At 37.8% G+C, this 17,181-nt stretch overlaps 1 protein-coding gene across 1 annotated transcript in view; it reads right to left on the bottom strand.

Moving 5' to 3' along the window:
• Positions 1–17,181, bottom strand: part of LOC139974768 (uncharacterized) — a 77,338-nt gene that overhangs the window by 3,463 nt on the left and 56,694 nt on the right. Inside the window, exons 6-9 of the mRNA XM_071982178.1 lie at positions 11,885–12,149; positions 6,996–7,232; positions 3,929–4,057; positions 2,862–3,039 (exon numbers count right to left, since the gene is read on the bottom strand). Coding sequence (XP_071838279.1) covers positions 2,862–3,039; positions 3,929–4,057; positions 6,996–7,232; positions 11,885–12,149 — 809 coding nt within the window. The remainder of the gene's footprint in view (positions 1–2,861; positions 3,040–3,928; positions 4,058–6,995; positions 7,233–11,884; positions 12,150–17,181) is intronic.

Raw genomic sequence — 17,181 nt, 5'->3', positions numbered from 1 at the left:
AGATTGAGGCCCTTCAAGTAAACCTCCTTTTGGCATTTCCTGCTTTTATACTTTAAGCAGACTGACGTAATTCCGAACCTCACAAAAAAAAAATTCCCCCCCCCCCAAAAAAAATCACAAAAAAAATACTTTAAGCCAGGCTAAACCCACGGTTAAATCTGATCCAACCCGCTAATGTGATCCTTGTTTGCAATACATGGTGTGTAGAGGATGCTAAAGGACTTCTAACAAGTTCAATAAAACTGTTTGTGAGGGTCACACACTCTGTAAGCTCTATATAGCTCTGCTGCCACCAACTTACACCATGAAACATTCATGTAAAGATCATCCAACAAGGATCACTTGTGATTTATTACAAAATTCTAAAAAAAAAAAAACTTTGTTCCTTCACATCTTTATCTAAAGAAAGAAGATGAGCTTATCCAGGGTGCTTTCCTTAAGTGGAACGGACGTAACATGTACGGTGTCTAAAAGCTATTAGCCTTGACAGAACGTTACATTCTCTATGGTAACTAGCCTGTGAAATGAATGTATTTGAATTAATAATCGAGTCTTATTTACAGCCATCCTACTTTGGAGTGTCAGTTCAACTTATCATGTGTAGCCTGCATTCGGCCAACACGAAAGTAATGAGCACAAACGAGAGGCCGGGTAACACTATTTGCGACCACTTTTGATGAAGCGAAGAGGCTCGCAGGTTAAAACCTAATCAGAAAAACGGCATTCGCATTTTCCTTTCTAGATCGGGACTAAAAACAGTAACATCCTTTAGGCCTGCAGTCTTTCCTTAGTTTTTTTCTTCTTTTCAGAAGGCACAGCAAGGTGGGTAATGGAGTAAAATAAGGACAGTTAATAGCTTTCTGAACATCAAGTCTGCTATTATTCCACGCTCTTAGTTGTATCTGAAGACATGCTAATTAAGAAGGGCATCCATTGCTAGGCTGCAAAATACACCTGTAAACAATCTAATAACACAATTTCACCTCTCACACTTTAGCCTAGCTACCCACAGATACAGCCCTAATTCACCCCTAACACCATAGCACCGATACCCATAGATATAGTCCTCACTTGCACCACAGATGCCCATGGATGCAGCTCTCACACCATAACATAGCTAGCTGCCAATGGAGACGGCCCTCATTCACACCATACCACAGATACCCCTGAATACAGCCCAAAGTCAAGTCATAGCATAGCTATCCATGGATATAGCACTTATACCATAGCACAGCTATGCATGGAAACAGCTCAAAAAACACAGCATAGCTATCCATGGATATAGCACTTATACCATAGCACAGCTACCCATGGAAACAGCTCTTCAAAGCACAGCATAACTATCTATTGATATAGCCCTCACACCATAACATAGATACCCATGGATACAGCCCTCATTCACTCCATAAAAATATAGATAGTTACAGCCCAATTTTCAACCATCTGCCTAATTCACACAGGAATAATAGCCATCACAACCCTAACACCATAAGTTGCAACCCACGCATAGCCTTTACCACACCTAAGCATAATTACAGCTCTATATATAGCCCCTTACAATACCTAAGTGTAGCTATCTATATATGTACTCCTCAATTAAACCTAAGAATAGCTACCCACAGATACTTATTCAACTCACACCTAAGCATATATATATATACACAGCCCCCCATTTATACAACCCTCATTCAAAGCTAAGCTACCGCAGACTTTTTCCTCATCCATACAATCCTCAATTCTTTCCAAAACTTCCCCTCTGGACTATCAACATTGAATACACAACGTGAATCCATTGTCAGAGTTACTATGATCTGGTTCAAAAACTACTTTAGATCGATAGTTGCTCTAGAAACATTTAATTAGCATCCTCCAAACTGTATCCTGATAGTTCAACAATTTCTATCAGGTCTTAAACTCTTCTCCCTTTGGGGCAAAAGTTTTGGTTACATTTCAACCCCATTAAATGACCAAAGACATACATTGATGACTGGGAATGATGACACAAGTACTTGGCAATGAGAGCACTAGGTTGCGTGATACTACATGGATAGAGAGGAAGATACATATTGCAGGTGAGGGTATCCGATCTCCTCTCTCCGTGACACGGGCTAAGTGCAGGACGTACGTGACGTGAATACCTGATAGCAGACTGACAAAGGCAAACCAATGTAAATAGGTCAAGCAGTATCATCAGCTGGCAGACCGCAGTACTAGGAACTGGCACTCAACTGAATATGCTCATTGGTGTAAAGAGGCATGGTGACGGTGTTTGACCCCTCCCCCCCACACTATCCCATCCCCACCATCCCAGGCATATGGCTCATGTTCTCATAAAGAAACCCCTAAACTGTGGTTTGCACAGCGCCCAGGTAACTGCAAATCATTTTGTCTACAAGATATTTAAAACATCTGGTTTGGATTTTGTTTTTTCTATTAAAAGATACAAAAGAGTGTCCCGATTATCCATTCTTTAGATTCATTAGAACAATGTTCTATATTAAAGAATGTGATGAATTATTGCCTTGCATCCAAACAGGTGATTTCTTGCTAATTAATTAGCTGTACCAGTGAGAGAATAATAACAATCTAGGCCACACTGTGATATGCAATGAAGACCTGTGTTTGTTCAAATACATAGTAGGCAACTTTACATTAGCACATAATGCCCCCTTTTTAAGTTTAAATTATCAATATTTAAAAGAGTTTTAACAAGGAAGGGGGGGGGGAGCTGAGGCAGAGATACTGGGATGAGGGAGGGGGTAAGGCTAGAATGGGTGGGATAGTAGGTCCTCCCACGGATGAATTACGGGACACAAGGTAGCGAAGGAAGTGAATAAAAGCAGAGTACACTTGAATCTCACCTATCTTCATCATCGAAGTAGCCTCCCGGTTCTATCTTTCTTGGTCCACGGGCCTTCTGTACCCAACATCCACAGGCAGCGATGAGTCCGAAGGAGGTTGCTAGGGCGCTGGCCAGTAGACCAATAGCGATGAAGTACTGACTACGGTCTGGTGCAGTAAAAATGAGCGGTGCAACATCTGACAGAGGAAAGACACAGAGGTAACATAAATTACCAGAATTGATAACTGCAGTATTCCACATACCTAGTGCTGCAGCTTGCATTGGGTTAAAGGGATTATAATTAAGGGAAGCACAATGAAGCATCCCCTTCATGATATTAAAATTCAGGGAGGACTTTGTTGGGCAGTTTAGGGTGCACCAAGACAACTATTGGAGACTTTTGGCCATGATTTTTTGTGTCATCACACAGTTTTATTCAAACGTGCATTTTTATTGCTTTTCTAACGTGTCTCTACAATTGGAGACAGTTAACAGGCTCTCTTCATTCTACATCACAACATTGTTTGCTCTCTTAAGAGTTTTTTATTTGTTGATAATTTCAAAGTCAGTTTTTTGTTGTTCATTTACTTCTTACATATAGCTGAATTTCTCTCAAGAACTCTTTCCTGCCACTCCCTGGTTTACACTGCATCAAATCTAGTGAGACCCTCGTTTACCATATATATACAATGTTCTGTGGCTTCTGACTAGCGCCCCCATAGCAGAAATAGCTAGATAAGGATCGCCCCCCAAGGCCTGGATAAACTCAGCCACTGAAGCGCACAGCTCAAAACTTGTTCAAATCATGTTCTAGCCAAATATTTCTCTTCTTAAAATGTCAAATTCTCCAAATGTCAATATCAATTCTCCAAATGTCAATATAAATGAATTACTTAATATCTTTTCTCTTTTTCTTGGACATTTTTTTTCTCTCAGTAATTTTTCTAATTTTTCACTCTCACTTTTACACTTTTTGGTTTTTCCTCTGATGATAAAAACAGTGACGTATGTTAAGTTTCACAGGTTATTAAACAAGATTTGTTACATTGTCTTAGCCGTCTGTAGCTGGTCTAAGTAGATACGAACCTTGACAGTGCACCCCAGTATATTCCTCTGTACACTGGCAGTGGTAGCCGGCTACGAGGTCCATGCAGGTCGCTTCGTTTTCACACGGGCTAGATTCACATTCGTTGATATTAGACGCACAGTCAGCCCCTGATAGAGGAAGAAGAACAAGATGAGGAAATAAGAACAAAAGCTGTGTTACTTTCAACTTTTGGAGTGGTTGCAGGGAATACATTGTGAAATAAATGTTCCAGTCAAACAAGGGCAGAAATTTCTTTTACTAACTTCAAATGTATAATAGTTAACTTCAACAAACTTTCCAAAATAGTGAAAATACTTAGATTGCTCAAATTTCTACTAAGGTAGACCAATTCACTAAGTTATTCCCCTTTTTTGTGAAAATCTAACGGAAAAAAAAGAGCAAAATGAAACAATTTGAATCGCCTTAGAGCTTGACCAGAAACTAAGAACTCCATCAGCCAGAATGTCGACCTATATTTTGCACAGATTTTGCCAAACGTGGACTGATAGAAACGCACAGACGTTCCAGTTACTGATGTTTGCAATTGGGAGATGTTTGTATAGAAAAGATCTGCAGATTGAACTGGCATCACCTCCTTCAAAGGAATTATCCAAAGCTCACAGAATAGCTTGGACTAATGACGACTATAATCTAGGACGACATCGGTCACTATCTTCAAACTGGTGTTGTGATTTGAAACCTTGATGGAAAAGTACATATTGATGATGCATCTAATAATGAATCCGTCCCCCTTAGGGAATCCTCTTTGTGTTATCACAGCTCTATTCAGCCATCTTAGTCGCAGCCTAATCAATGGAGCAGTTTCATGAATCTGGGCAGTTTCCACACCTTTCACCGAGACGACATTTCCTTTCGAAAGGTGTGAACGCTTCTGCCGTGACAAGACAAACAACATTGCTTTCATGCCCTTTGCGAATCAACGTCAAAAACAACACAAGATGAGCTCTTCAAAATAAGTAAGAAAGCACATCTCACACGTTGGTGGCTTACACAATCGCATTAAAATTAAAATTGGTCCCCTTTATCTGTTGAGGGGGAATTGGAATTTGATTTCACAAGATGCTATATATATACGTTTCATACTACAGTGCGAGTGAGAGGCCTTACAAGCTTTTAAGGAAAATTTCTCCAACTCTCTACGATCAATACCATGTTCCATATCATACAGAGTATTGATCAGTCACCAAACTTTTGCCAGTTTGATTAAATTAACTTTAATGTAGAAAATGCTGCCATTCCTGCTGACAATGGAAGCCGTGAGCATATTTCATGTGCAAAAAAAATTTCTTTCGGCAGCTCTGTGACTTGAAAGGATATAGCGAAAAAGTATGCACGGGCTGCAGACTCCACATGAATAATTTCCATCTTGAATTTCATGTCAAGCTGTGTGTCATGACCACCGTATGGCTAGCTAATGGCATCTCAAGGCCCCTTATACTGTAATAAAACTGCACATATGATAGCATTTCAGAGGATTCATTGCAATAAAAGAAAATATAAAAAAATTGGCAAGGCTAGTCAAAATTAATTTTTGGAATATTTAAGAGGACTTTGGAAGGACACATAGGTATTTAACATCCCTCTTAGTTCAGGTGCGTAGTTCTGGTTTGAACAAGATCAGTGATTCAAATACGATATGTCTGTATGTGAATCTAATCTACCGGCGTCTTTTCCTGTTAGGTGAGGTGATCTCCAAAATTGTTTCTATGGTTTGCAAAGTCAATTGCTAAGGCAACATAATATACTTCTAAGTTGCATTTTTTCCCCCTGTTCAGTTCAATCAAGTTAACAGATAAGGTGGTGGTGGTCACCTCCAAATATCAGTTATTTAAACATTAGCCTGATTTGGACCAAACATGGATATAATCTAAAGAGAAAGGATGTTAGCCTGTTAAGGGGAGGACAATAGTTTTCAGACGAAAATTTGCAAAAGTTGTAAAACAAGGTCCACTTTTTGGATGCTGGGATGTTGGATGCGTATATATGTATATGAACTAGCAATATCTTTTGCACATAATACTTCAGTCACTTCCTCTACCCATTTAATTATATCAACATCTGATGCATCATCTTACCAATACAAACAGTTCTTTACATGCTCCAATACCAACACTACAAGAAGAAAAAAAACGTTATTCCCAGCTTCGGTCAAGGTAGTGTTATTCTATTTTATTCAATAAATGTCCACTAGAAGAATTAAATTGACCGTGAACATACACGCTTTCTAATCTTATTAACCCCTCAAGTTTTATGCTTCGGGGTAGACCACGTCGTCGTAGACAGAGACATAACATTTGTCATTTCAATTTACTTTAGGGTGAAATTCTTCCTTTTTTTTTCTTTAAGAAAATTTGTTAATATTATTTTGGGTAGAAGAACAGGAGTTATCATAAAAACAGTAAACCATGGTGTTAGCAAGGTATCATGTGAGGAACAAGTACATCATCTCCCTGTGTCTCTGTGTGTATATTCACTGTTATATATATCTAATTGACATATGTTATGATTGGTGAATGTCTGGGGCTATGTGGGATAGGTGTAGGCATCCACATAAGGTTTACATGTACAGTTGAAAACAAGTATGTAATGTAGCATCTCCACAGAGGATCTTAAATTGATGAAGGGCAAGGCTGAGGTGCAGTTGATGAGCCCGCATTTGGGTGTCAGGGTAGGTGAGAAGCACCTTCGGTAAGGTACATTTGGTGTGTTGTTATCACCTGTATTTACACCAGTATGGGAGGATATATTCATATAGGCGGTATGGTATTGCTAGCATAACAGGTGTATAGGAATTACAAAATAAACAACATGATACCCACCTCCAGTGTGAGGAGACCACCGTACCAATATTCCTTTGTCTAATTTACTGGAAGAAAACAAGCAACTTCGGTGTATTTTCTTCAAATAATGTCGCGAGATCTTCGCAGAGGATATATATATATATATATATATATATATATATATATGTGCATCTCAGACAAAACCATATTATAGCTTAAATTATTACATTGTTTCATAAATAAATATAAAACATAATTAACTTACCTGTGAAGCCAGCTTCACAGATGCATCTGTAAGAGTAGGTTTCATCGACACACATGGAAGCGTTGTGGCAGGGATTGGATTCGCAGAAGTTCCTTTTCATTTCGCAGTGGACACCGAAATAACCCCCGGGACAGTGGCACTGGTAACTGTTTAGTTCGTCCACGCACTGACCTCCGTTGAGGCAAGGATTGGAAACGCATTCGTTGTATTGCAGCTCACAATTCGTTCCTGTATAACCTGTTAAAGAAACGAAGGAAAGCTTGATTCAGATTCAAGAATCATATTAAGACCCCTTAAAAGACCTGCACATACAGAGTGCCAGGTGTGGTTCCTGGTACTCTATGTCATTCATTCATTTTCCCTTAAATACACTGTAAAAATGAGAATATATTATTTCTTTATCCCATGTTTACTCCTTAAAACTCCTTACATACAGACTAGCCCCCTTTTTGTATGATGGCATGCACAAATTTCAGACAAGAACATATTTTGAAATTCGTTGATAGAAAGTGTCCAATCTTACAAGACATGATAAAGTTACTAAGGTTGAGTGTTTGGTAAGAAATTTCATTGCTTACAATGTATCATAAAAACCTTGGTATCAAAGTTTATGGCTATGAAATCTTAGATATGATATATCCCATGAAAGCTTAGATATAATATATGCCCATCAAGACTTACATATAATATATGCCCCTGAAGATTTAGATATAATATATGCCCATGAAGATTTAGATATAATATATGCCCATGAATACTTAGATATTATATATCCCATGAATACTTAGATGTAATATATCCCATGAAGAATTAGATATAATATATCCCATGAAGAATTAGATATAATATATCCCATGAAGATTTAGATATAATATATCCCATGAATGCTTAGATATAATTTATCCCATGAATACTTAGATGTAATATATCCCATGAAGAATTAGATATAATGTATCCCATGAAGAATTAGATATAATATATCCCATGAATACTTAGATATAATATATCCCATGAAGATTTAGATATAATATATCCCATGAATACTTAGATGTAATATATCCCATGAAGAATTAGATATAATGTATCCCATGAAGAATTAGATATAATATATCCCATGAATACTTAGATGTAATATATCCCATGAAGAATTAGATATAATGTATCCCATGAAGAATTAGATATAATATATCCCATGAAGATTTAGATATAATATATCCCATGAATACTTAGATGTAATATATCCCATGAAGAATTAGATATAATGTATCCCATGAAGAATTAGATATAATATATCCCATGAATACTTAGATATAATATATCCCATGAAGATTTAGATATAATATATCCCATGAATACTTAGATATAATATATCCCATGAAGATTTAGATATAATATATCCCGTGAAAACTTAGATATAATATATCCCATGAAGATTTAGATATAATATATCCCATGAATACTTAGATATAATATATCCCATGAAGATTTAGATATAATATATCCCATGAATGCTTAGATATAATATATCCCATGAAGATTTAGATATAATATATCCCATGAATACTTAGATATAATATATCCCATGAAGAATTAGATATAATGTATCCCATGAAGAATTAGATATAATATATCCCATGAATACTTAGATATAATATATCCCATGAAGATTTAGATATAATATATCCCATGAATGCTTAGATATAATATATTCCATGAAGACTTAGATATAATTTATCCCATGAAGAATTAGATATAATATATCCCATGAATGCTTAGATATAATATATCCCATGAAGACTTAGATATAATATATCCCATGAATGCTTAGATATAATATATCTCATGAAAACTTAGATATAATATATCTGATGAAACCTTAGATATAATATATCCCATGAAACTTAGATTATAAAGAATCCCATCAATACAGTATCAAAGAATAAACATTGACTGGAAATTTAAGAATGCATCAACTGGGTGTTTCTATCACTGTAAAAGAACTTGATTTTTCCCATTTCAAAGGGGTTCCTACACAAAATCTTCAATTCAAACTTAATTTCATTTCATTATAAACTGAATTTAACTTCAAAAGTAGAAAAATAATACGCTTCTGTGTTTCTTTAAATATTAAACTCGGGCAGGCCCAGCATTTCACAATGTTAAATACTTTTGCTTAAAAGGCAGTACATCAAAAAGCTAACTGGATAAAATTAGATTCCCACTTGCATTTTCCCCGAATTAAATACAATTATAGCATCATTAATTTTGCTACCTAGGGCAGAAAAATAAATTGACTTTTCTTCTACTGGCATTTAGTCAGTAAATTGGCCCTGATCTTTGAGGACCGCTCAGGATATAATTTTGAATAATAACAAATTAACACACTCAAATATGTCCCATCACCACCCTCACACCACCCCCACCCTCCTCATGCCACGCCTTGCCATTCAGGGTAGGAATAATCTGCAGATTCACCCGAATTTTAAATTTATTCAGTACTAAATGAGAAATGATTACAATTTTCTCTCTTACCATGAATTGGAAAACCTGTTAGGTTCAACAACCTGACAGAAAAAAATTCCCTCTTCCCCCCCCCCCCCCCTCCCCAACACAAAGTTTACACAATAAATCATCCATGAAACTTTTATCACAGACCGAGATTTGTTGGAGCTGCTGTAAGGCTGTGTCAGCACTAAAAACATGTAATCTGGAATTCTACTCCAATGCACCCATTAATCTGGAATTCTATAGCCCTCCCCTACACAAGAGACTTTTTTTTATTTTTTATTATAATTTTCTACACTTTTATTTCTATGTGATGACAGTTCGTTCTCATCTTTGGTCGATCTCCTCAAAGTAAAAAAAAAAATATTGGAGACACTTGAGCCATTATCAAAAGGATGAGAATAATAATAAAAATAATAATAATAAAAAGGAAGAAAGAATAGGAAGTAGACAACAAATATAAAGATAGGAAGATAAAACACAAAGTTTGCTTTTTATTCCGCTTTCCAGGATGCATCGTTTTAAAACAAGGAACGTCTCTGGCGGCAATTATCTACGCCAAAGTGGATGCCATTGGCAGGCAGTCCGCGCCTGCCAAGTCGTTCACCTCTCGGGAAGAGACGACTGCCATTAGAGGAATTCCAACCGCTATGATGAATATCTGTGTCGTATATTCAACGCAATGATTAAAGCTGGAGAATAACCATTCCGGAGAAGTAATGGCACATCTCACGCTCCCAGGCAATAAATATCACCTCATGAAAGGATAGAGTTAAACTGCTTGAGAATTGCCACCACAAGATCAACTTAGGTAATTTTAATGCAATTTATCGTAAAACACAGATATAATGAGCAGAGAAGACATCAAAGGGATATTTGGAAAATAGACGGACAACAACATCCATCAAATCGTCAAATTTATTATTTTTTTTGTGTGTAGATTTATTTCGTTTGTATGACTATATGAGGACTTTGTTAAATTGATGTCTTTTTTTTTTGACAAACATAATTTAAATATAAATAAAGCTAGCAAAAAGGGCAATGATCGTTTTAGCAACCTTTTTATACAGAATGAGTTCATTGAGTTGCAATGTTCTGGCTTGACAAAAATGTGACACCATCGAGTGATGGCTTGACAGAAATGTGACACCATGGAGTGATGTGATGGCTCGACAGAAATGTGACACCATGGAGTGATGTCATGGCTCGACAGAAATGTAATACCATGGAGTGATGTAATGGCTTGACAGAAATGTGACACCATGGAGTGATGTGATGGCTTTACAGAAATGTGACACCATGGAGTGATGTGATGGCTTTGATAGAAATGTGACATCATGTAGTGATGGCTCGACAGAAATGTGACACCATGGAGTGATGTGATGGTTTGACAGGAATTGTGACACTATGGAGTGATGTGATGGCTTGATAGGAATGTGACACTGTGGAGTGATGTGATGGCTTTACAGAAATGTGACAACATGGAATGATGTGATGGCTTTGATAGAAATGTGACATCATGTAGTGATGGCTCGACAGAAATGTGACACCATGGAGTGATGTGATGGTTTGACAGGAAATGTGACACTATGGAGTGATGTGATGGCTTTACAGAAATGTGACACCATGGAGTGTGTGATGGCTTTGATAGAAATGTGACATCATGTAGTGATGGCTCGACAGAAATGTGACACCATGGAGTGATGTGATGGTTTGACAGGTAATGTGACACTATGGAGTGATGTGATGGCTTGATAGGAATGTGACACCGTGGAGTGATGTGATGGCTTGACAGGAATGTGACACCATGTAGTGATGTGATGGCTTTGATAGAAATGTGACACACCATAGAGTGATGTGATGGCTTGATAGAAATGTGACACCATGGAGTGATGTGATGGCTTTACAGGAAATGTGACAAGATAGAATTTTAAGGGCGAGTGTAAACAAAGGTCACTATGCAAAACTTCACTTGCTTTCAGAGACGCAAAAACCTTATACATTTTTCTACTACAGGATGCAATTGCTTCCATTAAGCAGAGGCTAGTATGTATTTTCATGCAATCGCTACTCTAAAAATGTGTCAAATGTATCTTTCTCAAGACCAAACCAACTATAATGCCAATGAAGCCACTCAATTCATCACTCAATGTCCAGCTACCTTTGATTAATACTGTGGATATACAGTAAGCACAGCTCAATACAGTCATGGGTCCCTCACACAACACACAACAGAGTAAGAGTGGTACTGCCGTGAAGAGAGAGGTGTGCAATGGGGGCGATCCAGATCCAATCTTACCAATCGTAGAGAATGCAAGACATCAAGAACAACGTGATGAAACAAAAAATACGGGGGGGGGGGGCGGGGGGGTGTCTTCCTTTACCTGGTTGACAGTAGCATTGGTATCGTCCATCGTTGTCTTGGCAGATTCCATTCACACAGGGGTTACTCCCACACTCGTTAACATCGACATCGCAGCGAGGACCCGATCTACCGTTGGGGCATATACACTGGTAGTCCTGCCCCTCGTATCCCTGGATCACATCTACGCAGTTGGAAGAAACGGAACACTCGTTCTCTAAACAGCCGTCATACTCCTCGCAAAACTGGCCAGAGTAGCCGAGGCAACAGCGGCATGCGTAAGCGTCCTATCGGGAAGGAAGAGAAAAGAAATAGAGAGACGTTTTTTGTTGGTAATTTATTATATTTTTTTATCTTACGGTTGGCATAATTGTTTATCAAGTTTCTAGATGTTTACTCTGCTGTTTCAGCTTTATCGTTGCTGGTCCTCAATCACTAAACGGAACCTGAGGCGTTTCAAGAATTTAAGAGCACCGTTTGTCTTCCTGGAAAAACAATGTGCCAACCATCTGTCTGTCAGAAGCAGCATGCAAACCACAAGAGCAGATAAGGTAAAAGGAATTCTAGAAGTTGATGGGGGGGGGGGGGGTGGTGAGAGGAGCAAAGAGAGGGAGAGAGCGAGAGAGGACACAGCCATCATCTCCCACAACCCATCCCTCCCCTTCAATAAAATAATTTACAAGTACATCGTTTTATAACCATTTTAAAAATTGCAAATCGATAAAGTAATACAAGCTGTTACAAAGCTTATCATAAACTGAAGCCCTATAAAGCTGACCAACCAATCAGATCTTGTGACAGATTGTCCTAGAGTTGATACCTTTCTGAGACAATATTTCACTATTTAATTTGTGTTTATGTGATTACAGTAAAATAAGTTTCTGTGCACGTCATTCTTGGTATTTTTCAATGTTGTATTTGACTGATTTATTAAACATAAACATGTTCTCAACTAAAAGGAAACTCTTGGACATAGTTTAAACTGAAAATTTTTTTAAAAATATTATTACATAGTTAGAATATCATTTCATTAAGTGGACAGAATTCTACAATGGGTGCTGTATAAGCTTTCCTTCAATTATTCTTGTGACCAGATTGATGCATTTTACATGCTAGGCTTAATTACAAGTCATATGGTACTGTGTAAATTTGTCACTGACAATAATATAATATTTGTAAATCTAGTTAATAATGCATGTAGCGTCTTTCAAAACTGTCGCCTTTTTCAAACTAAAAAATACACATATTTTTTAAATTAACTTACATTCTTACTTTGATAATTTTGTGTAACATGTTAAGATCAGTGTCAGGATGATAGTACTCCAATGGTATTGATGATAGAAATACCTAGAATAAGACACCTCCCAAATTACCCAAGCAGCTATGTATGGAGCCAACGTTGCCGGGTGGATTTGGCAGGGTGGTAGTTTCACCACATATTCTCAGTCCATACCATGTGAACACTTAAAACTTAAGTTATAACTGTACAGCATAAATGAATTGGTAAACATACCATGTGAACACTTAAAACTTAAGTTCTACTGTACAGCATAGATGAATCGTTAAACAGTTTGGGAAAGTTTGATACATGTACGTCCCAGTAGACGACGTTCGGAGCCCCTCGTCTACTAATTCCTGACAACGTCACAACTTTGATAATCAACTAGTTTTTGTTTAACAGCTCCAGAAAGAACCCCACAAAGATAATTGGCTAACAAAACTGTCCGGTAATCCTGGCCCAGATTTGTAATTAAGTTGATTACTTCAGACTGATCGAGCCGCTCGAGGCGTAACGGGAGGCTGATGGTCCAAAGTATATAAAAGAGGGTTCCCGCTTTTCTATTCAAGAAAACTTTTGAAATACATTAAGACCCCAGGGTATGTGAGGCTTATCTATATGCAAGTACATCTTCTGCATCATCAAGACTTAATTCTGTGAAGGGAAAGTTAAAGTAAGGACGGGAAATGCCGGTGGCTGTCACATCGCACGTCAGCTTACGTTTATAAATAAGTTTTGAGACTGATTCAAATTTAACTTTTGTAACCTTTCAATAACATCTTCAGAGCAGATCGACAAGATTTGGCAACAAACTGTACATTAGTCTAATGTTACATAAAAAGTGAGCCAGTGCTGTTCTTTCCTTAAGTGCAAGCTGCTGGCCCCATAATTGCCTCAAAGAACCCAACCCCTTAATGCTTGAAAAGTGAAAGTTATTACCACTGGCGACTTTAGGCTTACACAATGAGGACTTTTACCTTGGCTACTGACAGCCGAGTCAATTTGAATTCAGATGAGTGAAAAAAAGACCTTGTTTGTGGCAGATCAGGTATGATCAAGGAACATGGGCGGCGATCATGGGGGGGACGGGGGGGACATGTCCCCCCCAATATTTTAGGTGGGGGGATATAGTATCTAATATCCCCCCCAATATTTGGTGGCATAAATTTTTTTAAGCATATGTTTTGTATGTTTCTATGATATCGCTAGTAATTTCAAAATAGAAAATGCTTAGATGCAACTTACAAGGCCTGCAGGGGAAGTGCCATTTCCAGCGATCTGGGAGGCATTTTCGGCCAAAATTTTCTTTTGCGCCTCTCGCCAACTTATGGTGGCGCTACGCTTAGAAAGTCTGTGTACAAGCTTTGCCCCTCCCTTGGCAAATTCCTTGCAAGGCCCCTATCTAAAGGTGTCACAATTTGTTACTATATATGACCGAAAGTACCGTAGTTTTTACTTTTATTCTCGAAATGAATAGCTAGACGGTACGCATCCGTAATGAAATTTGGTTTGCATCTTGTGTATGAGTGTAAGTACGTACAATCACACATATGATCCACATCGATATGGGTGCACTGGGTTTCCATTTGGCCTTTTTCCTACAATATTTCTAACCGCAGGTGCGTAGCCAAGGGAGGGGGAGGGTGAAGGGTGGAGACCGCCCTCCCCCCTCGAGCATGTTTTTTTGGTATTTTCTATGATATCGAAGTTTCATAGTAGCCGTTATAAGAGGTTTGAATATTTGTACACCAATAATTTAACTGTGTCTGAATTTTCAAAAATTCCTTGACCAACATTTTTCATCATACTTCCCTCTACTCGTGCAATTTTGACCGGTCTGTTAGGGGTTGAGGGGGGGGGGTTCTATATTGGTTGTCCATAGATGAAATTTTGTGCAACATTATGGGTATGTTTTGAAGTGAATTTATTATTCAAATTCTGAACAAATAATGGGCTTAAAACCTTGAAAAGTGGGGCTGACAGGTATTGTGGGGCGTTACGTAGAATTACCTACAAAAGCAATGATCCACAGGAGATGCAATGAGGTCGAACATGATGTTTAACTGGTGACAATCTTGAAAAAAGGTTATGAATGAAAAAAAAAATTGGGGGGAAAAACTTGGTTCTCAGGCAAAAGTGTACATCTGGTTGGTCATTTTCAAGCCCGAGAAGTGCAATTTCCGGTGATCTGGGGGGCTATCAAAACCAGAAATTTTCTTGTACGCTGCGCGCCAACCAATGGTGGCGCTCCGCTTTGATAGTAATTCGCCAGCATCCAAGCAAATGTCCCCCCCAATATTTGAAACAGATCGCCGCCCCTGTCAAGGAACCTCCTATCTTTGTACAATCTGTTTCTAATTTCAAAGCTCAAAGCTCAATGACCAGGACTAAACTTCAGATTGAATACAGAATTGTCATTATTGAAGCCAATCAACCCAATAGTTGTTTTCCTGGTGCCCCACAAATTAATTTGCCTATTTTTGGAGAACGTTTAAGATAAAGACAAGAGGAGGCCTTAAACCCCGAAAGGAATCAGCAAGGTCAACAGCGTATGATTGCTCGATTAATCAACTTGCCATTTTGACAAATCCTGGCTTACATTGATGACCAGAAACTCTCAAAATGGCAAGATCAATGTTGAATCGATCATCAGTGTTTATAGATGTATCCTTGCAATTGAACAGAGCTAGAGACAAATTAGAGAAATCAAAGGATGAAACGAAAGGGGGAAAGAAGCAAAAAGTCAGCCAAGGAATTGTAATTATGTCCTTAGGCTTATAATCAAACTCCATTATGAGATCTAAATATGATATCGGCATTTGCTAGCATTTTCGTTCTTTCTATTGTCCTTGTTGACGTAGACTGACATTTATCTTTCTCCTAGGAGAAATAAATAAATATGCAAGCCGAACCAACCCTTATACGTTAAAGAAACATATGGAAACATTTGCTCTATAATAGGCCCGTTTTCGGAGAAATAAATGCTGTTGTGTACGCACAGGAAGCGTTGCCGTTTTCACTCTCCGAAATTGCTGTGAGAATACTGCACACTGTGCAGTGTTCAGATTAGCCGCGTAAAGGAGGACTTCACAAATTTCTTACGAGGCTTTTGATTTGTTGGTGAAAAGTACGAGCCTTAATATTGACCAATCAAGTCGAATTTTATATCACTAGAGAGAAGAAATCTCATTGTAAAGAGGACAAAATATTGTTCAAAATAACATCGGAAAGAGTATTCTGAGTGCTACAGTATACTGTATACTTTGAAAGTTATGAAAAGAGTTAGCCCGAAACGTGCTGATTTTGTAGTGATATTTGCTGCGTAACAGGGTGTTTTGTGCCGAATTCCGCAAGGATTCCATATGGGGTTTCATTCTTTCTCCTTTGATTCACCTCCAAACAATAAATGTGAGGTTCAAGAAGGTATACCACCTCCAGAAGGTGAAATCATTGTTGTGTTTGTGGTAAGTACTTTTCACTGTGTTTCCTGACATCGTTCACAGCAGCATGTGGCAATCATGTACGATCGTTTACTGAAGCAATGCTTGCAGTAATTACATTAATGTTATAACAAGTCTAGTATTGTAGCTACACTTGAAAATACCACTTCTATCAAAGACGAGAAAACCCCCCCCCAAAACCAACCGAAAACAAACGAGAACAAAATAATGAATAAGAAAATATTTAGATAATGAAAGTAGAAGTACTACAGTTCTTTGATGTCACTTTCAATCTTGAATATATCGATCTTGACTATATATATGACTATATATATATATGACTTGACTATATATATATATATGTATATATATATATATATATGAAGGAACATCTCCCATAAAAGAATTAAGTTTTACTCAGCAGTGTTTAGGCAGGGCGCTTGTTCCAATAAGTTAACTATATAAACACAAAGGTGAAAGTTGCTTGGGACTGTTGCCACGGAGATGTTATAGACTTTAGGTTATATCATACCACATGGCCATATAAACTTTTAGGAGAGGATTTATTACGCTTCCTTCATATACCTGGAACACAATATA

Source organism: Apostichopus japonicus, chromosome 10 (assembly GCF_037975245.1).
Source record: "Apostichopus japonicus isolate 1M-3 chromosome 10, ASM3797524v1, whole genome shotgun sequence".
NCBI lineage: Eukaryota > Metazoa > Echinodermata > Holothuroidea > Aspidochirotida > Stichopodidae > Apostichopus > Apostichopus japonicus.
This window is presented reverse-complemented; position numbering and strand designations above follow the sequence as displayed.